Genomic DNA, 24999 nt, shown 5'->3' with positions numbered 1-24999 from the left:
CCTGCAGCATTTGGAGGTTCCCGGCCTAGGAATCGAATTGGAGCCATAGCTGCCGGCCTATGCCACAGCCATGGCAACATCAAATCCCAGCCACATCTGTCACCTACACTACAGCTTGTGGCAATGCCAGATCCTTTAACCCACTGAGCAAGGCTGGGGATTGAACCCACATCCTTGTGGATACTAGTTGGGTTATTAACCCACTGAGGCACAATGGGAATTAGATGGGAATTCCTTTTTTATTGAAGTATAATTGATGTATAATACTATATAAATTATAAGTGTACAATATAGTAATTTACAATTTGAAAGTTTATATTCTATTTATAGTTACTATAAAATATTCTCAATATTCCCTGTGTAGTACAATATTACCTTGTATTTTATACCTAATAGTTTGTACCTCTTAATCCCCTAACCTATCTTGCCCCTCTCCTCTTCCCTCTCCCCTGTGGTAATTCCTAGTTTGTTTTCCATGTCTGTGAGTCTGGTTCTTTTCTGTTATTTTTACTACTTTTGTTGTATTTTTTAGATTCCACATATAAATAATATCATGCAGTATTTATCTTTCTCTGCTTGACTTATTTCACTCAGCATAATGCCCTCCAAATCCATTCGTGTTGCAGCAAATGACAAATTTTTATTTTTATTTTTTATGGCTGAGTAGTATCCCATTATATATATCACATCTTTATCCATTCATCTGTTGATGGACACTTAGTTTGCTTCTGTATCTTGGAAATTACAAATAATGCTGCTATGAACATTAGGATGCATCCAAACCAGCATATTTGAATGATCCCAATTTTATTGTAAAAACACATATACTGCATGGGACAAAAACCAATTGGAAGTATATATGTCAACATATTAATGGCTTAATGGCTATACTTCAATGGGGTGATTATAGGTGAATTTCACTTACTTTTCTTTTTTGGCCACCGCACGGCATATGGAATTCATGGGATAGGAAGAACAGAGCCAAGCCACAGCTATGGCAACTTGGGATCCTTAACCCACTGTGCTGGGCCAGGGATAGAACCTGCATCTCAGCACTCCAGAGACGCTGCCGATCCCATTGTGCCACAGTAGGAACTCCAATTTTATTAACTTTTTAAAAACACATTTTCAAAATTCTTCCAGTAAATATACATGTAAAATCTTCACAATCTGAGTTTTAAGTAGAACTTTAACATTTTCCTGCAGGAGACATGAGCATCACAGTAGTATGATAAGCTCCCTTTGTCTCTCCCCTTCAATCTATAACTAGTAAAACATCCATAACTCAAGAAAAGTTCCCCACCCAACACACCAGGATGATGGAGATATCTACACATCTGTACATGTGAAGGCAGATTGGCTTGGAACACATAGAGGAGGTGGAAGGGGAGAGAAACAGCAGAGGCTGTGCGTATATTCCTAGCCCCCTAGCTGCAGCAGCTAAACTTGGAATTCCAGAGAGCCCAGTGGCAGGAGGAGAAGCAGCAGACATGACTTCAGCCTCCTGGCCACATCAGTATCTATGGGCATAGGAAACTGGCCAGCTGCACTGATGTGACCAAGACTTCAGAACCTCTAACTGTGGTGGTACCCACAACACTCTTCCCCAGTTCATCCACCGTAGCAGAGCCTTCAAGCCATACAAAGCCAGACATGGTGGAGGTGCCCATGACCCTAGCTGCCCCAACCCATTCCCTCCCCTCACTGCAGTGACAATGCCTGCAACCCAGGCAACCTTGGATATGGCAAAGGTGCCCACCATCCCAGGGCCCCTGCTGGCTACTCTAGCAACAGCAGCATCACAAGCAGCAGCAAGGCACCAATAATCCCAGGAATGCAATCCGCTATATAACAAGGTCTCAAATGATACCTCTAGCAGAGGCAGTGGAGGATGGAAGGTGCTGATTCTTAAATATAGCCACAGCAGCTCAGGTAAGAGAAACCAAAAACTTGTACTATAGCTCCACCTACTGAAAAATAAAAGAAAGGTCTTCTAGTGATCAATCTGTTAAATTGTTAAAATCGAAGTAAACAAAGCTTTACCTAAATAAGCAAGGTGTTCACTACTTTAAATGCACTAGTAGAGACCAAATCATCAAGCACCATTTAAAAAATGGTAACCCAGTATCACAAAAAGAAAATGACAATTGTACAGAAACTAAAGTCACAGAAGATTGTAATCTGTTAGAGAACTCAAAATAGCTGCCGTGAAGAAACTCAACAAGCTACAAGAAAACACAGGAAAGGGAGTTCCCGTCGTGGCGCAGTGGTTAACGAATCCGACTAGGAACCATGAGGTTGCAGGTTCGATCCCTGGCTTCACTCAGTGGGTTAAGGATCTGGCATTGCTGTGAGCTGTGGTGTAGGTTGCAGACACAGTTAGGATCTGGCGTTTCTGTGCCTGTGGCGTAGGCCAGCAGCTACAGCTCTAATTAAACCCCAGCCTGGGAACCTCTGTATGCCAAGGGAGCGGCCCTACAAAAGGCAAAAAGACCCCCAAAAGAAAAAAAAAAAAAAAAAAGGTCCAGGGCAAGATGGCCTCTCTGGTGAATTCTACCAAACATTCAAAGGTGATTTAATACCAGTCCTTCTCAAACTATTCCAAAAAATTGAAGAAGAGGCAATACTTCCTAACTTATTTTATGAGGCCATTATGCTGATACCAAAAGTGGACAAGGGCAACACAAAAAAGAAAATTCTAGGCCAATATCATTGATGAATATAGATATAAAAATCCTCAACAAAACATTAGCAAACCAAATACAATACTACATTTAAAGGATCATAAAGATGATCAATTAGGGTTTATTCCAGGTAGGTAAGGATGGCTCAACATCTGCAAATCAATCAATGTGATAACCACTTTAATAAAATGTAGGATAAAAATCATATGATCATCTCAATAGATGTAGAAAAAGCATTCTACAAGATTCAACATCCCATTTATGATTAAAAAACTCTCAATCACATGGGTGCAGAGGGAACACACCTCAACATAATAAAGGTCATTTATGACAAGCCCACAGCTAATATCATACTCAACAGTGAAAAACTCAAAGCTAGTCCTCTAAGATCAGGAAAAAGACAAGGATACAACCATTTTTATTCAAAGTATCATTGTAAGTCGTAGCCAGAGCAGTTTTACAAGAAGGAGAAATAAAAAAGTATTCAAATTGGAAAGGAAGAAATAAAACTGTCACTGTTAACAAATGACGTGATTTTATATATAGAAATCCTAAAGATTCCATCAAAAACTAGTAAAATAATGAATGAACACAGTAAAATTGCAGGGTACAAAGACAAAATACAAAAATGAGCTCCATTTCTATACACTAACAATGAATTATTAGAAAAAGAAATTAAGAAAACAATCACATTTACAATTACAACAAAAAGAATGATACATAGGAATAAATTCAACCAAGGAGGTGAAAAATCTGTACACTGACAGCCTAGGACATTTTTGAAACTGAAACTGAAACAGACACAAAGAAATGGAAACTACTCATGGATTGAAGAACTAACATTGTTTAAATGCTCATATTACCTAAAACAGATATCTACAGGAGTTCCCGTTGTGGCCCAGTGGTTAACGAATCCGACTAGGAACCATGAGGTTGCAGGTTCGGTCCCTGCCCTTGCCCGGTGGGTTAACAATCCGGCGTTGCCGTGGGCTGTGGTGTAGGTTGCAGACGTGGTTCGGATCCCACGTTGCTGTGGCTCTGGCGTAGGCCAGCAGCTACAGCTCCAATTAGACCCCTAGCCTGGGAACCTCCATATGCCATGAAAGAGGCCCAAAGAAATAGCAAAAAGACCAAAAAAAAAAAAAAAAAAAAAACCCAAAACCAAAAAACAAACAAAAAAAACCCCCAGATATCTACAGATTCAATGCAACCCTTTCAAAAATCCCAATGACATTTTTCACAGAAATAGAACAAAAAATTCTAAAATTTATATAGCATCACAAAAAGCCTCAAATAGCCAAAGCAATACTGAGAAAAAAGAACAAAGCTGGAGGTATCATACTCTCTATTTCATATTATACTACAAAGCTAGAGTAATCAAAACAGCATGGTACTGGCAGAGAAACAGACATATGGATCAATGGAACAGAATTGAGAACCTAGAAATAAACCCACATGTGTATGGACAACTGATTTATGACAAAGAAGCCAAGAACATACAATGGAGAAAGGAAAGTCTCTTCGATAAATGGTGTTGGGAAAAACCACACGGTCACATGAAAAAGAGTGAAATTAGACCACCCTCTTACACCATACCCCAAAATTAACTCAAAATGGATTAAAGACTTGAATGTAAGACCTGAAATCATAAAACTCCTAAAAGAAAACATGGGCAAAATGCTCTTTAACATTGGTCTTAGTAATATTTTTTTGGATATGTCTTCTCAGGCAAGGTAAACAAACTTAAAAATAAACAAATGGGACTGCATCAAACTAAAGAGCTTCTGCACAGCAAAGGAAACCATCAGCAAAACAAAGGCAGTCTAACTGAAGGGGAGAAGACATTTGCAACTCAAATATCTGATAAAGGGTTAATATTCAAAACATAAAAAACACATACAGCTCAACAACAACAAAAAACACACAGAGCCATGAATTTCTCTCCCTAAACCCCCAGCTCAGTATGATGGAAAGTCCATTCCAAGCAGGTTTTTCTGGTAAGACAAAGCACCATCTACCCCCAGATCCCAGCCAAGAGCTATAATATCTCTCTGGGAAGCAGGCCATCAGCAGTTCTCATCTCTCCAAATTCCATGTTGTGGAGGCTAAATTTGAGGCAAATGTGGCCAAGACATCAAAGTCTCCCTTCTTCCACCTAGTTGCCACTCATTGAGCAGAGGTTCTACCTAAGGCATGGCAGGCTGAGAATACTGGGGTCCCAATTACCCTTACCCCAGTGTGCTCAAAAGGTTGTGTTAGGATGGAATTCCATACCAAGAGAGGCAAGCCAAGAAAACCAGAGATTACTGCCCTACTGACACCGCTCACAAAGCAGGGGATTCTTCCCAAGAGAAGCAGGCTACTATCTCCACCCAAGTTCTGAAGCTGATGCTGAGATTTTTCTCAGTGGCAGAGTTGGTTCTTTTTTTTTTTTTTTAGTTGTATAATGATCATAACAATCTAATTTCACAGGATTTCCATCCCACAGCCCAAGCACATCCCCCCACCCCCCAAACTGTCTCCTCCGGAGACGATAAGTTTTTCAATGTCTCTGAGTCAGCATCTGTTCTGCAAAGAAGTTCAGTCTGTCCTTTTTTCAGATTCCACATGTCAGTGAAAGCATTTGATGTTGGTGTCTCATTGTCTGACTGACTTCACTTAGCACGATAATTTCTAGGTCCATCCATGTTGCTAAAAATGTCAGTATTTCGTTCTTTTTAATGGCCGAGTAATATTCCATTGTGAATATGTACCACATCTTGATCCACTCCTCTGCCAATGGACATTTAGGTTGTTTCCATGTTTTGGCTATTGTAAATAGTGCTGAAATGAATATTGGAGTACATGTTCATGGTTTTCTCTGGATAGATGCCCAGGAGTGGGATTGCTGGATCAAATGGTAGTTCTATGTTTAGTTTTCTGAGGAATCACCATACTGCTTTCCACAGTGGTTGCACCAATTTAAAATCCCACCAACAGTGTACTAGGGTTCCTTTTTCTCCACACTCTCTCCAGCACTTATTGTTTGTAGACTTTTGGATGATGGCCATTCTGGCGGTGTAAGGTGGTACCTCATCATAGTTTTGATTTGCATTTCTCTAATAATCAGTGATGTTGAACATCTTTTCATGTGTTTTTTGGCTATCTGTATGTCTTCTTTGGAGAACTGTCTGTTTAGATCTTCTGCCCATTTTTTGATGGGGTTGTTTGTTTTTTTGGTATGGAGCTGCAGAAGGTGTTTCTAAATTTTGGAGATTAATCCCTTGTCAGTTGATTCATTTGCAAAGATTTTTTCCCATTCTGTGGGTTGTCTTTTCGTTTTGTTTAGGGTTTCCTTTGTTGTGCAGAAACTTTGAAGTTTGAGTAGGTCCCATTTGTTTATTTTTGTTTTATTGTCAATACTCTAAGAGGTGGACCTGAGAAGATGTTGCTGTGGTTTATGTCAGAGAGTGTTTGGCCTATGTTTTCCTCTAAGAGTTTTATAGTGTCTGGTCTTATATCTAGGTCTTTAATCCATTTGGAGTTTATTTTTGTGTATGGTGTTAGGGAGTGTTCTAATCTCATTCTTTTCCATGTGGCTGTCCAGTTTTCGCAGCACCACTTATTGAAGGGGCTGTCCTTTCTCCATTGTATATCCTTTCCTCCTTTGTCATAGATTAGTTGGCTGTAGGTGCATGGGTTTAATTCTGGGCTTTCTATCCTGTTCCACTGATCTATATTTCTGTCTTTGTGCCAGTACCATACAGTTTTAATGATTGTTGCTTTGTAGTATGGTCTGAAGTCCGGGTGCCTGATTCCTCCAGCTCCATTTTTCTTTTTCAGGATGTCTTTGGCTATTCTGGGTCTTTTGTGCTTCCAAAAAATTTTTAAAATATTATGTTCAAGTTCTGTAAAAATATCTTTGGTAATTTGATAGGGATTGCATTGAATCTGTAGATTGCCTTAGGTAGTATAGTCATTTTGATAGTATTAACTCTTCCAATCCAAGAGCATAGTATGTCTTTCCATCTATTTGTGTCATCTTTGAATTCTTTAATCAGTGTCTTATAGTTTTCAGAGTACAGGTGTTTTGTCTCTTTAGGTAGGTTTACTCCTAGGTATTTTATTCTTTTAGATGTGATGGTAATGGGGTTGCTTCCCTAATTTCTTTTTCTGCTCTTTCATTGTTAGTGTATAGAAATGCCATTGATTTCTGTGTATTAATTTTGTATCCTGAGACTTTGCCAAAGTCATGGATAAGCTCTAAGAGTTTTCTTTTCTTTTCTTTTCTTTTTTTTTTTTTTGTCTTTTGTCTGTTGTTGTTGTTTTTGCTATTTCTTGGGCCGCTCCCGCAGCATATGGAGGTTCCCAGGCTAGGGGTTGAATTGGAGCTGTAGCCACCGGCCTACGCCAGAGCCACAGCAACGCGGGATCCGAGCCGCGTCTGCAACCTGCACCACAGCTCACGGCAACGCCGGATCGTTAACCCACTAAGCAAGGGCAGGGATCGAACCCGCAACCTCATGGTTCCTAGTCGGATTCGTTAACCACTGCGCCATGACGGGAACTCCTCTAAGAGTTTTCTGGTAGAGTCTTTAGGATTCTCTAGGTATAGTATCATGTCATCTGCAAATAGCGATAGTTTTACTTCTTCCTTTCCAATTTGGATACATTTTATTTCTTTTACTTCTCTGATTGCCGTGGCTCAGACTTCCAAAACTATGTTGAAGAGTAGTGGCGAGAGTGGACATCCTTGTCTTGTTCCTGATCTCAGTGGGAATTCTTTCAGCTTTTCACCATTGAGAATGATGTTAGCTGTGGGTTTGTCATATATGGCCTTTATCATGTTGAAGTAGGTTCCCGCTATGCCCACTTTCTGAAGGGTTTTTTATCAGAAATGGATGCTGGATTTTGTCAAAGGCTTTTTCTGCGTCTATTAAGAGGATCATATGGTTTTTATTCTTCAGTTTTTTAATGTGGTGTATCACACTGATGGATTTGCAGATATTGAAGAACCCTTGCATCCCTGGGATAAATCCCACTTGATCATGATGTACAATCCTTTTAATGTATTGTTGGATGCAGTTTGCTGGTATTTTGTTGGGGATTTTTGCATCAATGTTCATCAGTGAAATTGGCCTGTAGTTTTCTTTTTTTGAGGTATCTTTGTCTAGTTTTGGTATAAGGGTGATGGTGGCCTCATAGAATGAGTTTGGGAGTATCCCTTCCTCTGCAATTTTTTGAAATAGTTTCAGAAGGATAGGTGTTAGCTCTTCGCTAAATGTTTGATAGAATTTGCCTGTGAAGCCATCTGGTCCTGGACTTTTGTTTGTTGGAAGTTTTTTAATCACAGTTTCAATTTCAGTTCTTGTGATTGGTCCATTCCTCTTTTCTATTTCATCTTGGTTTAGTCTTGGAAGATTGTACTTTTCTAAGAATTTGTCCATTTCTTCTAGGTTTTCTGTTTTATTGGCATATAGTTGCATATAGTAGTCTCTTATGATCCTTTGTATTTCTCTGATGTCTGTTGTTACTTCTTTTTTCATTTCTAATTTTATTGATTTGAGTCTTCTCTCTTTTTTGCTTGGTAAGTCTGGCTAGGGGTTTATCAATTTTGTTGATTTTTTCAAAGAACCAGCTTTTTGTTTCATTGATCTTTTCTATGGTTTTCTTTGTTTCTATTTCATTGATTTCTGCTCTGATCTTTATGGTTTCTTTCCTTCCACTAACTTTAGGTCTTGTCTGTTCTTCTCTCTCCAGCTGCTTTAGATGTAAAGTTAGGTTGTTTATTTGAGCTTTTTCTTGGTTCCTGAGGTGGGCTTGTATTGCTATAAACTTTCCTCTTAAAATGGCTTTTGCTACATCCCATAGATTTTGGAGTGTCATATCTTCGTTGTTATTTGCTGCTAGGTATTTTTTAATCTCCTCTTTAATTTCTTCAGTGATCCATTGGTTGTTTAGTAGCATGTTGTTTAGTCTCCACATGTTTGTGTTTTTTTGCAGTTTTTTTCTTGTTGTTGATTTCCAGCCAAATAGTGTGTGGTTGGAAAAGGTGCTTGATATGATTTCAATTTTCTTAAAGTTACCAAGGTTGGATTTGTAGCCCACGATGTGATCAGTCTTAGAGAATGTTCCATGTGCACTTGAGAAGAATGTGTATTCTGTTGCTTTTGGATGGAATGTCCTATAAATTTCTATTAAGTCCATCTGGTTTAATGCATCATTCAGGGCCTGTGTTTCCTTACTGATTTTCTGTCTGGTTGATCTGTCTATTGCTGTGAGTGGGGTGTTAAAGTCCCCCACTATTATTGTGTTATTGTTGATTTGTCCTTTTAAGGTTGTTAGCAGTTGCCTTATATATTGTGGTGAACCTATGTTGGGTGCGTAGATATTTAAAATTGTTATATCTTCTCCTTGGATTGATCCTTTGATCATTATGTAATGTCCTTCTTTGTCCCTTAAAATATTCTTCATTTTAAAGTCTGTTTTGTCTGATATGAGTATTGCTACTCCAGCTTTCTTTTGATCCTCTTTGCATGAAATATTTCTCCCATCCTCTCACTTTCAATTTGTATGTGTCCCTAGAAGTGAAGTGGGTCTCTTGAAGACAGCTAATATATGGGTCTTGTTTTTGTATCCATTCAGCCAGTCTATGTATTTTGGTTGGGGATTTAGTCCATTAACATTTAAGGTAATTATTGATATGTATGTTTTTATTGCCATTTTATTCATTGCTTTGGGTTTGTTTTTGTTGCTCTTTTTTCTTTCCTTCTTCTCTTGTTCTTTTCTGCCTGGAGAAGTTCCTTTAGTATTTGTTGTAAGGCTGGTTTAGTGTTGCTGAATTCTCTCAGCTGTTGCTTATCTGTGAAGGTTTTGATTTCTCCTTCAAATCTGAATGAGAGCCTTGCTGGATAAAGTAATCTTGGTTGGAGGTTTTTTCCTTTCATCCCATTAAGTATATCATGCCACTCCCTTCTGGCCTGCAGAGTTTCTGCTGAAAAATCTGCCAATAACCTTATTGGATTTCCTTTGTATGTTATTTGTTTCTTTTCCCTTGCTGCTTTCAAGATTTTCTGTTTGTCTTTAATTTTGTTCAGTTTGATTAATATGTGTCTCAGTGTATTCCTCCTTGGGTTTATTTTATATGGTACTCGTTGTACTTCCTGGATTTGAGTGAGTGGTTCCTCTCCCTTGTTAGGGAAGTTTTCAGCTATTATCTCTTGGAATATTTTTTCTGTCCCCTTCTTTCTCTCTTCTCCTTCTGGCACCCCTATAATACAGATGTTGCTGCGTTTAATGTTGTCCCAGAATTCTCTGGGACTTTCTTCATTTGTTTTCAATCTTTTTTCTCTTTTCTGTTCCACATCTATGATTTCCACTAATCTGTCCTCCACCTCGCTTATTCATTCTTCTGCCTCCTATATTCTGTTGTTGGCGTCTTCTAATGAATTTTTTATTTCAGTTATTGTATTTTGCACCTTTTCTTGTTTAAGTTTGATATCTTGTATCTCTTTGCTCAGTGTTTCCTGTAAATTATCCATCTTTGCCTCCAGTTTATTTCCAATGTCTTGCATCATCTTCAGCATCAACAGTCTAAAGTCTTTTTCCTGGAGGCTAAGAATCTCCTCATCACTTAGCTGATTTTCTGGGGTTTTTCCTTTCTCCCTCATCTGAGTTATAGTTCTCTGTCTCTTCATTTTTATAAGCTTTTGATGTGGTGGCCTTTTTACAGATAATAGAGTTGTAACCCCTCTTACTTCTGGTGTCTGCCCCCCTATAGCTGAAGTCAGTATGGGGGGCTTGCTGTAGGCTTCCTGATGGGAGGGGCTGATGCCTGCCCCCTGGTAGGTGGAGCTGATTCTAATCCCTCTGGTGGGTGGGGCTTAGTCTCTGGATGAGATTAGAGGCAGCTGTGTGCCTGAGGGTCTTTAAGTAGCCTGTTTACTGAGGGGTGGGGCTGTGATCCCACCTGGATTGTTGTTTGCCTTGGGGCTTCTCAGTGCTGACTGACTGTTCCCAAAATGGCCACCTCCAGAGAAAGGCACACTGCTGAATATTCCCAAGAGCTTTGCTTTCAATGTCCTTCCCTCACAGCAAGCCACATTCACCCCTGTGTTCCCAGGATGTCCTCCAAGAGCTGCAGTCAGGTTTGACCCAGATTCCTATGGAGACTTTGCTTTGCCCTGGGACCCAGTGCACGTGAAAGTCTGTGTGTGCCTTTTAAGAATGGGCTGTCCATTTCCCCCAGTCCCGTGGAGCTCCTGCACACAAGCCCCAGTGGCCTTCAATGCCAGATGCTCCAGGGGCTCTTTCTCCCAGTGCCAGATCCCCACACATGAGAGTTTGATTTGGAGGTCAGAACTCTCACTCCTGTAGGTGAGTGTCTGTGAACTAGTTGGTTTCCAGTCTGTGAGGCTTCCCACCCAGGAGGTATGGGTTGTTTATATCACAAAATCACCCCTCCTACCTCTTGATGTGTCCTCCTCATTTTCTTCTGGAGTAGGATATCTTTTTTAAGGTTTCCAGTCCATTTGGGTGAAGATTGCTCAGCCTTTAGTTGTGAATTTTGTTGTTTTTAGGAGAGAAGTTGAGCTCCAGTCCTTATATTCCTCCATCTTAATCCCATTTCCCCAGAGTTGGTTCTTAAGAACAGAACTCTACAGCTTTCCCCAGGTGAATTGATTTTAATTGAAAGGAGTGTGGTAGCCACATATGACAGGTCCACAGGTAACATCATACTTAGTGGTGAAATGTTGAAAACTTCTCCTCTAAGGTCAGGAATGAGACAAAAGTGCCCACTCTCACTACTCCTGTTCAACATAGTTCCGGATGTTCTAGCTAGAGCAATTGAGCAAGAAGAAGAAATAAAAATTATCGGAACTGGAAAGAAGTAAATGCGTCCCTATTTGCAGATGATATGATTTTAGAGAGAGAGACTCCTAAAGATTCCACCAAAAAAAAAAAAAAAACTGTTAGAGGTAATCAACAAATTTAATAAAGTTTCAGGATATAAAAGAAACATGCAAAAGTCAGTAGCATTTCTGTGCACTAATAATGAATCATCTGAAAAAGAAATACAGAAAATGATCCCATTCACAATAGCATCAAAAATAATGGGAAGGATTTCAAGGCTGAGGGTCAAAAACAAGGGAGGTTTAAATTGTAAGCCATTAAGAGGAAATGAAAGGAAGAAAGTAAACTGTAGGCCAGTTAGTTTACCAGAGAGAATCAAAGAAAGAGACAGCTGTGAAGAGTCTTGAAAACAAACCCAAAGACTGGCCTCAAAACCACCTATACAAGAGGCCTGAACTTAATTGACTAGAAAAATTTATGCCCTGGGGTATTGTCAAAAACAATAAAGCAATTAGCCACCAATTAGTGAATCCTAAGAGCTGGGTGTGATACATACAGAGGCAGACAGCTTAATAGAGAGACTGTCAAAAAGAGCCCGGCTAAAAACTCCCAGAGTGATTATACACCTTCCTAAGTCTGTACCTTCAAGGAGTGAACCTTCAAGACTGCATGCTATGGAGAATATAGGCATCCTTAAAATAATCCAGCCAAATCTCTAAATAAATAAACAACAACAAATCTTGGATGAGGAGGGTGAAATTAGTATCCAAAATTACTTATCATCTCAAATGTCCAGTTTTCAACAAAACAACAAAATTATGAGAAATGCTTAAAAAAAAAAAAAAGGAAAATGTGACTCCTACACAGGGGGTGAGATGGAGGGAGGCAACGGAAACTACCTATGAGAGGACCCAAATAGAGGGCATAGCAACCACAGTTTTAGTAGCAGCTTTTATAAATATATTCAAAGAACCAAAGGAAACCATGATTAAAGAAGTAAAGGATTATAGGATGATAGTCTCTCATCAAATAGAGAATATAAATAAATAGAAATTACAGAAAAGAACCAAGTGGAAATTCTGAAGTTGGTAAGTAAAATAACTGAAATAAAAAATTTACTAGAGAAGCCCAAGCCATACTTAAGGGCACCAGCATATGCATATTTGGAGTACAAACAGAGGAGAAGAGAGAATGGAGAAGAAAAAATATTCAAATACATAATGATTTTTAAATTCTCAAATTTGATGAAAATATTAATCTATTCACCCAAGAAGCTTAATAAAATTCCAACTAGGATAAGAGCAAAGAAATTCACAAACAGACACATCATAATAAAGCTGTTGAAAGACAAAGACAGAGAGAAAATATGGAAAGCAGCAAGAGAAAAAGAAATCATCACAATCAAGGGAACCCCAATAAGATTAACAGCTGACTTGCTATCAGGGAAAAAAAAAAAAGAGGCCAGGAGGTAGCAGGTGACCTATGCAAAATACCAAAAGGAAAAAAGTTATAAACTAAGGATATTATATCTAACACAACAATCTTTCAAAAGTCAAATCAAGACAAAGACATTCCCAGAGAAACAAAAACTGAGAGAATTTGTTGCTTGTTGACCTGCCTACAAGAAAGATAAAGGAGAATTTCAGAATGAAAGCAAGTGACCCTGGACAGGAATTCAAATCCACATGAAAGCACAGAGATCACCAGTAAAAGTAATTATGTAATTATAAGAGGCAGTATAAATGCACATTTCTTCTCCTTTTGTCCTTAACAACATTTTACTTTTAAAAAGTAAAAGTAGAGAGTTCCCCTGTGGCACAGCATCTTAAGGATCCAGTGTTGTCTCTGCAATGATGCTGGTTCAATCACTGGCCTGGCACAGTGGGTTAAGGATCCAGCATTGCTGCAGCTGAGGCATAGATCACAGCTGCAGCTTAGATTCGATCCCTGGACCAGAAACTTCCATATGCCACAGATGTGGCCAAAAAATAAAATTAAAATAAAATAAAAAGTAAAAATACAGGAATCTGAAAGATAATTAAATTGTCATTAAGGCAGACTCTCCAACACCACCATATAATGCTTTTTCCTTTCTCAAGGGTACGTAATATTTTGGGTATTAGATATGTTACCATACAATCTGTGTGTCTCTTTCCCAGAAGATGAATTATACTGAAAAAAAAGAGAAACAATAGTTGAGGACTTAAATACCCCATTTTCAATAATAGAACAACTAAGCAGAAGACCAACAAAGAAATAGAAGATTATCGTCAACTAGACCTAACAGACATCTATGCAACACTCCAACAACTTTGGAATATACATTCTTCTCAAGTGCATAGGGAACATTCTTAAGGGTAGATGACATGCTAGGTCATAAAACAAACCTCATTAAATGTAAAAGGATATAATTAATGCACAGTATGTTTTCCAACCAAAATGGAATAAAATTAAAAATAAATAACAAAAAAAATTTGAGAAACTCACAAATATGTGGGAATTAAACAACACTCTTTTTTTTTTTTTTTTTTTTTGCTTTTTAGGGTTGCACCCTCAGCATATGGAGGTTCCCAGGCTAGGGGCTGAATAGGAGCTACAGCCGTTGGCCTACACCACAGCAACGTGGGATCCAAGCCATGTCTGTGACCTACACCACAGCTCACGGCAATGCCAGATCCTTAACCCACTGAGTGAGGCCAGGGATGGAACCTGCAATCTCATGGTTCCTAGTTGGATTCATTTCTGCTGCGCCACAACAGGAACTCCTAAGCAACACTTTCTTAAACAAAGCAATTGTAGGTATATATTTAGAATTTTGTGAAACTACCAAAGTGTTTTCCAGTGTGGTTTTACATTCCCATCAGTAGTGTATAAGAGCTCCAGTTGCTGGAGTTCCCTTTGTGGCACAGTGGAAATGAATCCCACTAGTAACCACGAGGCTGCAGGTTTGATCCCTGGCTTCGCTCAGTGAGTTAAGGATCTGGCATTGCCATGAGCTGTGGTGTAGGTGGAAGACTCAGATCAGATCCTGGGTTGCTGTGGCTGGGGCATAGGCCAGCAGCTACAACTCCTTTTCTATCTAGCCTGGGAACCTCCATATGCCCTAAAAGGAAAAAAAAAAAAAAAAAAAAGAGTTCCAGTTGCTGCACATTCTTGCCAACACTTGGTAAGGTCAATTTTGTTAATTTTATCTATTTCATTAGCTATCTAGAGGTATCTCATTGTGATTTTTAATTTGCATTCCTTAATAGCTAATTATGCTTAACATCTTTTCAAGCTTTTTTGGCCTGCTGTATATATTCTTTGGTGAGGTGTCTGTTAAAATCTTTGGTCATTTTTCTTATTGGGTTGTTGTTTTTTTAATTGCGATTTGAGGGTTCTTTGTATATTCTTCATACAAGTGATGTATCACATATGTGTCTGAAAATATTTCCCCCATCCCGTGGCTTGTCTTATTCACTCTCTTAAGTGTCTTTTAATGTGTCTTAGTTTGGATGAGACCCCACTTATCATTTATTCTTTTATAATTTGTGCTTTTTGTGTCATATTTAATAAATTTTTGGCTACTCCAAGGTCACAAAGGTTTTCTCTTAAAAGTGTTATAGTTTTATAGTTTTTGAATTATAGTTTATAATTCAAACCAGAAAGGAAAGGATTGCTAAATCTGCTCATGTTAAAATTAAGACTTTCTGTTAATCAACACATCATAAAGAAAGTAAAAATGAATTACATTTTAAAAAGACATAACTAGGTGAAGATACATGTCATACATTTAATCAACAAAAGATTAGCTTTCAGCATACAGAAAAACCAAAAACCAAACCAAACCAAAAAAAAGATGACTATGAATAAGCACCCCCTAGAATATAAAGCAAGAATAGTTCCTAGTGCACTGGTAATATTATCTCTTTAGGTAGACTGATTGTGAGTATTGCATTTTATTTTTAATCATTATTTGTTAGATAGACATAAAATGTTTAAAATATTTTTATATAAAAAATAAAAGTTTTGTAGATTTTCAGTATTTAATAACTTGACAAAAATAAATGAAAAGAAAACAAAAAAGATTTAATAAAAATCTGACATTAGTAAAATGAGGAACTGATACATTGTAGAAATAAGAAGAAAAAACCAAAACAGAATGTTTTAAAAGTTTGATAAAATCTTCTGTTAAAGCAGTTCCCTTTGTGGCTCAGTGGTTAATGAACCTGACTAGGAACCATGAGGACACGGGTTTGATCCCTGGCCTTGCTCAGTGGGTTAAATATCCAGTGTTGCCTGAGCTGTGGTGTAGGTCGCACATGTGGCTCAGATCTGGCATTGTTTCTCCTGTGGCATAGGCCAGCAGCTGTAACTCCGATCTGCCCCAGCCTTGGAACTTCCATATGCCTCGAGGCCCTAAAAAGCAGGGAAAAAAAGGCCTCTGTTGAGCAGTATTAAGGAAAATAATGAAAAATGCATCAGGTATATAACCATAGAAACAAAAGAAGTAACAGGAGTTCCCACTGTGGCTCAGCCATTGTGGCTCAGCAGAAACGAATCTGACTAGTATCCACGAGAATGCAAGTTCAACCCCTGGCCTCTCTGGCCTCACTTAGTGGGTTAAGGATCCAGCATTGCCGTTAGCTGTGGTGTAGGCCACAGATATGGCATTGCTGTGGCTGTGGTGTAGGCCATTGGCTACAGCTCGGATTCGACCCTTAGCCTGGACTTCCATATGCCACAGGTGTGACCCTAAAAAAAAAAAGACAAAAAAAAGTAGCTAGTACAGACTTATGAGGATTCAGACACTGTTCTAATTATTGTGTCATTTAATTTTCCCAAGGATAAGTATTGTGCCATTTAATTTTCACAGGAGTTTTATACATGAGATAGATTTTATTGTTATCCCTATTTCCCAAATAAAAAAACTTAGCACAGAGAGGTAAAAGAACTTCCTGAAGTTTACATTGCCTGTGAGTGACAAAGCTGGGATTGGAATCTAGGCATGTTTAATCATTCCTCCACATTGTCTTTCCTCAAATGTTTATCTCATAAAATATTAGAGCCCAGAAGATCCTTACAGACTACTTAATCCGTTTCTCTCATTTTATGGTAGAGGATATTTTGGGGGGTTGTCCTAAAAAATGGAACAAACTCTCTGGAGAGACTTACAGGAGTAAGTATAGATGGTGCTGACCTAGAGAACAAATACAAAAATTATAAGAGAATGCTATGTGCAACTCATGGCAGTAAATTTGAAAATCTAGAAGAGGAAATAATTTCTGAGCAAAATACAAATGACCAAACTGACTTATTTACTAAGCAGGGAAAAACCTCAACTGAAACCAATAATCATATATGAAATTGGAAGAGTAACTAAAGATTTACCTTTTATTTTTTATTTTTAAAAATTTTTGGCCATGCCCGTGGCTTATGGAAGTTCTCAGGCCAGGGACCAAACCCATACCATTGCAATGACAACTCAGGATCCTTAGCCTACTGTGCCACAAAGGAACTCCAAGATCTACCTTTTAAAATGCACTAGTTCCCATTGTGGTTCAGCGGGTTAACAACCTGACACAGTGTCTGTGAGGATGCGGGTTCCACCCTGGCCTTGCTCAGGAGATTAAGGCTCCAGGGTCGCCATAAGCTGCAGCGTAGTTCTCGAATGTGGCTCAGATCTGTCATTGCGGTGGCAAGGCTCCAGCTGCAGCTTTGATTTGACCCCTAGCTCAGAACTTCCCTATGCCACATGTGTGGCCCTAAAACAAAACAAAACAAAAAAAAGATAGAGAGAGTTAAAAAAAATAAAAAATAAATAAAAAACAGTCTCAGGTGGCTTTATAGCTGCGTATATGTAATTTGTAAAGAACAGATATTCCTGATGTTTTCTTGTGGCACAGAGGGTTACGTGTCCTGTGTTGTCACTGCAGCAACTTGTGCTGCTGATCTCTGGCCTGGGAACTTCCATGTGCCTCAGGTGTGGCTATAAAAAGAAAAAAAAACTCACACCAGTTAATAAATGAGATATCTGTGGCTCAGCAAAGCTAAGTAACTTGCCCAAGTTTATCCAGTTTGCAAGCAACTAAGCAGCTATTGGCCAGGAAAAAAGGTCAATAAAGATAATAGAACATCATGTAAGCTCTTGCAATTGTTGCTACAGTATCATTCAAAAAATTAGACAATCAAAAAACATTTTTAAGGAGTCGGTTTTTACAAAGAGAAGATTGTACAGAATGGGGAGGATTCCTCCAAGCAGTGAAGGTCTTCAAATTAGTTAAGGGGAGAACTTCATTATAAAGAATATAAATGTGGAGTTCCCATTGTGGTGCAGCGGAAACGAATCTGACTATTATCCATGAGGTTGCAGGTTCGATCCCCGGCCTCACTCAGTGGGTTAAGGATCCGGCGTTGCTATGAGCTGTGGTGTAGGTTGAAGATGAGGCTCGGATCCTGCATTACTGTGGCTACAGCATAGGCTGGCAGCTGTAGCTCCAATCCGACCCCTAGCCTGGGAACTTCCACGTGCCTAGGGTGCGGCCCTAAAAAGCATATGTGTGTGTGTGTGTGTGCATGTATGTATGTATATATGTGTGTGTGTGTGTGTATATATGTCAATTTGTAGTAATAAAATATTCACAAACTTGGAAATACAAATGAAACTTCTGAACAAAGTTGTGAGTAAATATTGCCAATGGCCCAATTATGCAACAAGAAGATAGTCCTCTCTTCTTTTTAGTCTCTGTGATGCCATCAGTTCTTCCTGTGGCAGGTAGATGCAGAAGCATCCACAGACCCAAGAGTACTCCCTATAAACAGGCAACCATGGGACTGTGTTCAGGTTGACCCTATATAAATTTCCCTCAGCTTTCTAAAGATATATGGTGTTGAATTGAGATCATTCCATTATTTTCCTACCCCAGACCTTTCTTAAAGCTTCTTTTACATCCTTGTTTCTCAAAGAGTAGATAAGGGGGTTCAGCATTGGGATCACCACTGTGTAAATCACAGCAACTGTGCGGTCTTGGGTCAAGGAGTAGCTGGACCTGGGGCGCAGGTACATGAAAAGAGTTGTGCCATAGAAGAGGCACACAGCAGTGAAGTGGGAAGCACAGGTGGAAAAGGCCTTGAACCTGCCCTGAGCTGAGTTCATTCTCAGGATGGTGATGAGAATCAAGAGGTAGGAGACCAAGATGGTGAGGGTACAGCTCAAAAGGTTGAAACCAGCAAAAATGAAGAGCAGGATTTCACACAGTGAGGTGTCCACACAAGACAGAGATAGGATGGGAGGTCCATCACAGAAGAAGTGAGTGACCACGTGAGCACCACAGAATTTCAGACTAAAGATACAGCTGGTATGGATTAGAGAATTGAGAAATCCCCCACTGTAGGAGCCCACAATCAGAGAGACACAGACCTCGGGAGACATGGAGATTGGGTAGAGGAGGGGGTTACAAATGGCAGAATAACGGTCATAGGCCATGGCAGCAATGAGATAGCACTCACTGGTGGCAAAACCTGCATAGAAAAACATCTGAGCCATGCAGCCAAGATAGGAGATCACTTTCCTCTTGGCCAAGAAGTTCAGCAGCGTCTGGGGGACAACTGTGGAGGAGTAGCAGAAGTCCAAGAAGGAGAGACTCTTCAGGAGGGAGTACATGGGGGTGTGCAGGGTGGCACTCACATGGATCAGAAGGAACATAATAAGATTCCCCACCAGGGTGATGATGTACATGCCCAGGAACATCACAAAGAGCAGCGTCTGGAGCCAGGGGTTACTGGTGAGTCCCAACAGCTCAAACTCAATCTCTTGGCTCAGGTTTGCCCCTTCCATATTTCTCCAGTGCTCCGCGATGTGGAGAGAAGGGACCACAGAAAATAAGGTGAAACTCCCAGGGGCTCTTCAATCTTCAGCTGAAGATTGTTCTCATTGAGGAAGTCTGGCTTTGTTGATGGAACTCTGTCATAAAGAAGGTCTCCTCTGCTTGGCTGGTTGATTCATTAGGAAACATTACTTGGCAGCAATGGGAAATATACACATTTTGGTCTTTTAAGGATCTTAAAAATTTCTGAATAATGAAATAGTTACTTACCAAATATTTATTGACCATCTTCCATAGGCTTAGCTCTGTGTTCTCTGCGTCAGGAATTCAAGAGTGTTTGACCTCAGAAAGTTTGTATTCTAGAGACAGTATATTTTGTATTTAGGCACATATGTTATGGCATCAGACCATCAAGGTTCCAAGCCTCATCACTAACTAGCTGTGTAACCTGAAATATTACTTAACCTCTCTCATTTTCAGTTTTCACATCTGCAAAATAGGGATAATAGCGCTCATCTCAAAAGATTGTAAAACTGTAATGAGTTGATTCACATAAAGCACTTGAACAAAGCATGACACATTAAGAATGTTAGCTTTGATTGCTCTTGTCGGAGAGATAGACAACACAAAATGAAACAATGATAAAATAAATAAATGAAACAATGACAAAATTTGGCTAGCAACCTACCACTAAACAATTTAGTATATCTGACAGAGACAGGTGTACTAAACAAGAGTGACTAAACAGGCCTTCAGAGGATCCTGAATGTTCTAGAGGAGTTGAAGATGGTTCATTGGCTCAGCTATAAAATTGTTTCTCTGAACTTGGCACAAGCCAGGCACTACTGTCGGCTCTAAAGGTCATGGGGGTTGGAATGTGGAGAGATGGGAATGGTATGAGGCTGTACACAGCAGACTGCGATCTTGCACTTGGGAGCATCAACCAAGGGGAAAATGTCATCCATCCTTCATGAAGACACCATCATTTCTAGTGAATGGATTCTCTTTATTCTCAAAGGCTGTTGGGGACAGCGGGGAAGGAACAGCCCCTCCCCAGGACTAGGGCTGTGTAAAAATCCTTTTCTACTGAGATAATGAACAAAACCATGGATGCGTCAATTAAACACCACACTCCCTTCTGCTCCATTGGCTGCTCTGTTGCTGAATTACTTTTGGGCTCTGGAGTCTGTTAAATACCCTGTGCTCTTTGGCAAGGATCTTCTGTTGTGAAGACTTTTTTCTTTTTTTTTTTTTCTTTTTTTCTTTTTTTCTTTTTTTTGGTCTCTTTAGGGATATACCTGCAGTATATAGAGATTCCCAGGCTAGGGATAAAATTGGAGCTGTAGCTGATGGCCTACACCACAGCCACAGCAACATGGGATCTGAGACGTGCACCACAGACCACAGCAATGCCAGATCCCTAACCCACTGAGTGAGGCCAGGGATCGAACCTGCATCCTCAATGATGTCAGTCTGCTGAGCCACGGCGGGAACTCTATGTTGTGAAGACTTTGAAACCAGCAGATGTGATTGGGGTGAGATAGAAAAGGACGAAATTGAGCCCCCTTCTCCTGCCCTCAGGAGAGTAAATGAATAACATAGCTGTGAAAAGTGTTGGGAGGATTCCAGAGAGGAAAGAGCTGTATCAAACAGGCAAAGATTCTGGTTTATCCTACTGGCAGTTTCCAGAATCAGCAAACTGTCAGATAAAAGACTCTGGACATATGGATAACTAAATTTAGCTGTCAAGTAGGTAGTGAATGTGCTGTGGCTGTTGATAGAACACTGTGAATAATGACAAGAAGAAAGCACTAAATGCTCAAAGAGGTAATCTGCCCTAATGAAGGTGAGACACTTAAAATATGAGAGAGCAAATCTGAACACAGAGCATTGGTAACTTCTTTTAGAGCACATAGAGCATAAGTGATTTATTTGGTAACACTGAGATGTAACAGTCAGCCATTCTTAACCCAACAGCTGCTAGTTTATAACAAATCCCATCAGTGCAAGAATGTGGATAGCCCTAGATTTGGGTTGCAAATATCATTGGCCCTATTGGTGTCAAAAGCAAACTCAGCTTCAAGGCAAATTATAAGAACTTTTAAGAATTGACTGTACAAATCCCAGGATGCAATAATTTACAGGAACTTCAAGGAAGTTCGGGAATGGTAGAAGTAAAGTAGAACTTCTTTAGATCCAGCTTCACATCTTCTTTCAATAGACCATTTCAGCGTGGGTAAAAGGTCTTTAAGGATCTCTCTAATTAGAAGAATGGACAAAAACAGAGAAGAGTAGGAATAGGGCCAACACTCAGGTGCGGACATGGGATGGTATAGGGTAGGGTGATGGATAACACAATGGGTATTTGAGCAAAGCCTCCAGGTTCATTACTTGCTTTAAATCCATTCTCTCTGTCTCTTCTCCTCCCCTTTCGTCTCACTTTTCCGGTCTGCACTAAACTCAAAACTATTCAAACTATAGAGCGTTAGTGAAGCAAGGGATTATGGAAAAACCAACATCTCTGACAGTCTTTCAAAGGATGCTGGAGTAACCACTAGATCTGTTGGCTGCAGTCTGTACCTGTGAATGAAAACTAGGAAGAAAACTTGAGTAGTCCTATCATAAGAAAACAGCTTGTGGAGAGTCTAGGAGTGAGAGCAGGTGCCTGGGGCCTGTAGATGAGGAATGAGTAGTCAAGTGGCTTGTTTTTGCCTGCCTCTTTGCTCTCCTCCTTAGGATAGCAGAGTGGGAGTACAATGAAGTACAGCTACAACCAAAGAGAGCAGCCAGTATCTCTGAGCAAGAGTGATCCCAAACAATGGTTCTTAAACATTAAGGTGCCCTGCTGAAGGTTCACTGGAGAAGCTTGTTGCATGTGCAGATTCCAGGTCCCAACCTGAGAAAATGTGGTCTAGTAAGTCTACAGCCAGACCCCATATCTAGTGAATCTGAAATTGCTGGTCTCTGAGTACTTTGAAAAACACTAAACCATCGGGTACCTTCAGGAGCAAACAGATCTTCCTCCTGAGCCACAAATATCCTTTTCTAAGTTACTAGAATTCTCCATGTCTTGGCAAATCAGCCTATGGGTAGGATTGCTGTCTTGGACATTCCCTTCCTTACAGATTATATATCAGTAGTTAACACTTCCCAGAAATCTGAGTATTACCTGATGATAATCAAACACCAGTGAATTTCCTCCTTTGAGGTTGCTTGAGATGTTCTTAAGCAAACCATGATTCCAATAAGGCAAGTGACTTGGTGGCAGAGTGCTGCTCTGGTGATCAGAGCAAAGTTTCACTAGAAAAACAGTTAAGACAAAACCAGGCTCATTGGATCCATAGATTGAATCTGGGGATCAGAGCCTGCTACTGATTTTAACCTCTCACGTGGTGAGGGGAGTGAGGCAGCCCCCTCCCTGAGAGGCACTCACAACTGATCCCGTGCTGAAGAGAGACATCGCAGAGCCATCTTTTTCCCTGGGTGGCCCATCAGCTGTCAGCTGGGAGGATGTTGGGTTCACTGATGAGGGCTAATCAGGCAGGTGAAGAAGTGAGAATAATTGGCCCCATGTAGACCCATTACTGAGTTTGCAAAGCTACTGGCATCTCCAAGAGTCTCTACCCTTGAGGAATAAGATGATTGGGAAACTGTGGATGAAGAGGTTGGATCCATACCAGATCTCTGCCAATACACTGATTATTAGCCCCAAAGGACTTCTCTGCCTCACCCCCAAACTTTTGTGTAATTGTTATCTATATTTTTTCTATGCTGGAAAACCAAGCTTTTATAGTCTTTCTTTCTTTTATGCCAGTTTCCCAGTGTACACTGTGACCTGGATTACAGCTGAGGTCCTCTCTGCCCATCAAGATCATAATAAAATTAGAGGTATGTGACTTACTTCCCAAATACTTGGGGATTTTCTAGGGATCGTTCAGTTATTGATTTCTAATTTAATAGCATGTGATCAGAGAACATACTTTGTATGACTTGAATGCTTTTGAATTTATTGAGACTTGTTTATGGTCCAGAATATGGTGTATCTTGGTGAATGTTCCATGACCAAAGAATATATATTCACGTAGTCTATAATTGTGGATTAGGTCATGTTGCTTGATAGTGTTACCCAGGTCAACTATATCCTTTCTAATTTTCTGCCTACTTGTTCTATAAAGAATTGAAAGGGGAATACATTGAAATCTCTAACTGTAATTGTGAATTTATTTTTCCTGCTGTTTTTTCAGTTTTGCTTCATGTATCTGAAGTCTGTTATGAGGTGCATAAACATTTAAATTGCTATATCCTCTTGATACATTTCCTCATTTATCATTATAAAATTACTTTCTTTAGGCCTGCTAATATTTTGATCTGAAATATACTTTTCTGAAATTAATACTTTCACTACCATTTTATTTTGATTGCTTTACCATGGTACATCTTTTTTCATCTCTTTACTGTTAACCCTTTACTCTCAACTTCTCTGCACAATTATGTTTGCAGAATTTCCCCAAGCAGATCTGAAATCCTAGTCTTCTAGGATGATAATATGCCTGGAAAATTGATTTCAGATGTAACTTCATTCAAAGTGAACATTCAGGAATATTTGAGGACTTTATCAGAAGAGCTGGTATGGGCTAGGCAGGAAATCAAACCAACCCCATGAAAGGCAACTTTGCAAAGGATGGGATGGGATCCTCACCCCAATTAGATGGTATCATAGGCAGCTGAATGCTGTTGTGTAGTCCTGAAAGTCAGAAATAATTGTCCCATTAATAGAGTGATGCTGTGTCTTTTCTATGCAGCATCTTTATTCCATTGATTTCACATATCCTTTACTTACAGTAGAGGAATTTGTGCCCTTTATTTCTGTCTCTTGGCTTGTTTCACATTAAAATCACTTTGGTAAACCAACAGTCAAAATTTCAGGTGTGTGTGGCTTTTATAAGCAGCATCTATCTAGAATATTCTCTTTTAATCAATCAGAGAGTACTTCTGTTTTTATATAGGTGATATTTGGGGGCATTGGATTTTTGCTTTTCTTTCTTTTAAAAAAATAACTTTGGAGTTCCTGTCGTGGTGCAGTGGTTAACGAATCCGACTAGGAACCATGAGGTTGTGGGTTCGGTCCCTGCCCTTGCTCAGTGGGTTGATGATCCAGCGTTGCCGTGAGCTGTGGTGTAGGTTGCAGATGCGGCTCGGATCCCGCATTGCTGTGGCTCTGGCGTAGGCCGGTGGCTACAGCTCCGATTTGACCCCTAGCCTGGGAACCTCCATATGCCGTGGGAGCAGCCCAAGAAACAAAAAAAATAAAAAATAAAATAAAATAAATAAAAAAAATAACTTTGGGGGATTTCTGGTATATTGAATTTGTTTTGATTTCTCACTTTGATTTTTCCATTTATCATATTTTTCCTATTTACATCCCTCCCCCACCTTCTGACCTTATTTCTATTTCCTTTTGGATTAAATTTTCTTTGTTTTTCAATTTATGTTTTCCCCCATTGCTGGTTCCTCTATTTCTATTAGTAGCTATCCTTAAACACTTAATATTTAATTTAACAAAGTCTATCATATATATTTAATTCCACAAGTTCATAGTGGTAGCTAAATTAATTGGTCACTAGCTTAGTTATCCATTGCCACACAAGAAATTATCTCAAAATTTAGGAGTTTAAATC

The 24999-nt window shown here is 39.5% G+C and overlaps 2 protein-coding genes across 2 annotated transcripts in view; one reads left to right on the top strand and one right to left on the bottom strand.

Moving 5' to 3' along the window:
• Window positions 1-24450, top strand: part of TMEM253 (transmembrane protein 253) — a 41482-nt gene extending 17032 nt beyond the window's left edge. Inside the window, exon 9 of the transcript XR_002345950.1 lies at window positions 23136-24450. The gene's annotated coding sequence lies outside the window, so the exon portion shown is untranslated. The remainder of the gene's footprint in view (window positions 1-23135) is intronic.
• LOC110261607 (olfactory receptor 5AU1) lies at window positions 18053-23154 on the bottom strand. The gene is given in 2 exon segments (XM_021099311.1): window positions 18053-19402; window positions 19404-23154. Coding segments are annotated over 2 exon segments (1212 nt in total). The 5' UTR covers window positions 19610-23154; the 3' UTR covers window positions 18053-18396.

Source organism: Sus scrofa, chromosome 7, assembly GCF_000003025.6.
Source record: "Sus scrofa isolate TJ Tabasco breed Duroc chromosome 7, Sscrofa11.1, whole genome shotgun sequence".
Classification (NCBI taxonomy): domain Eukaryota; kingdom Metazoa; phylum Chordata; class Mammalia; order Artiodactyla; family Suidae; genus Sus; species Sus scrofa.
This window is presented reverse-complemented; position numbering and strand designations above follow the sequence as displayed.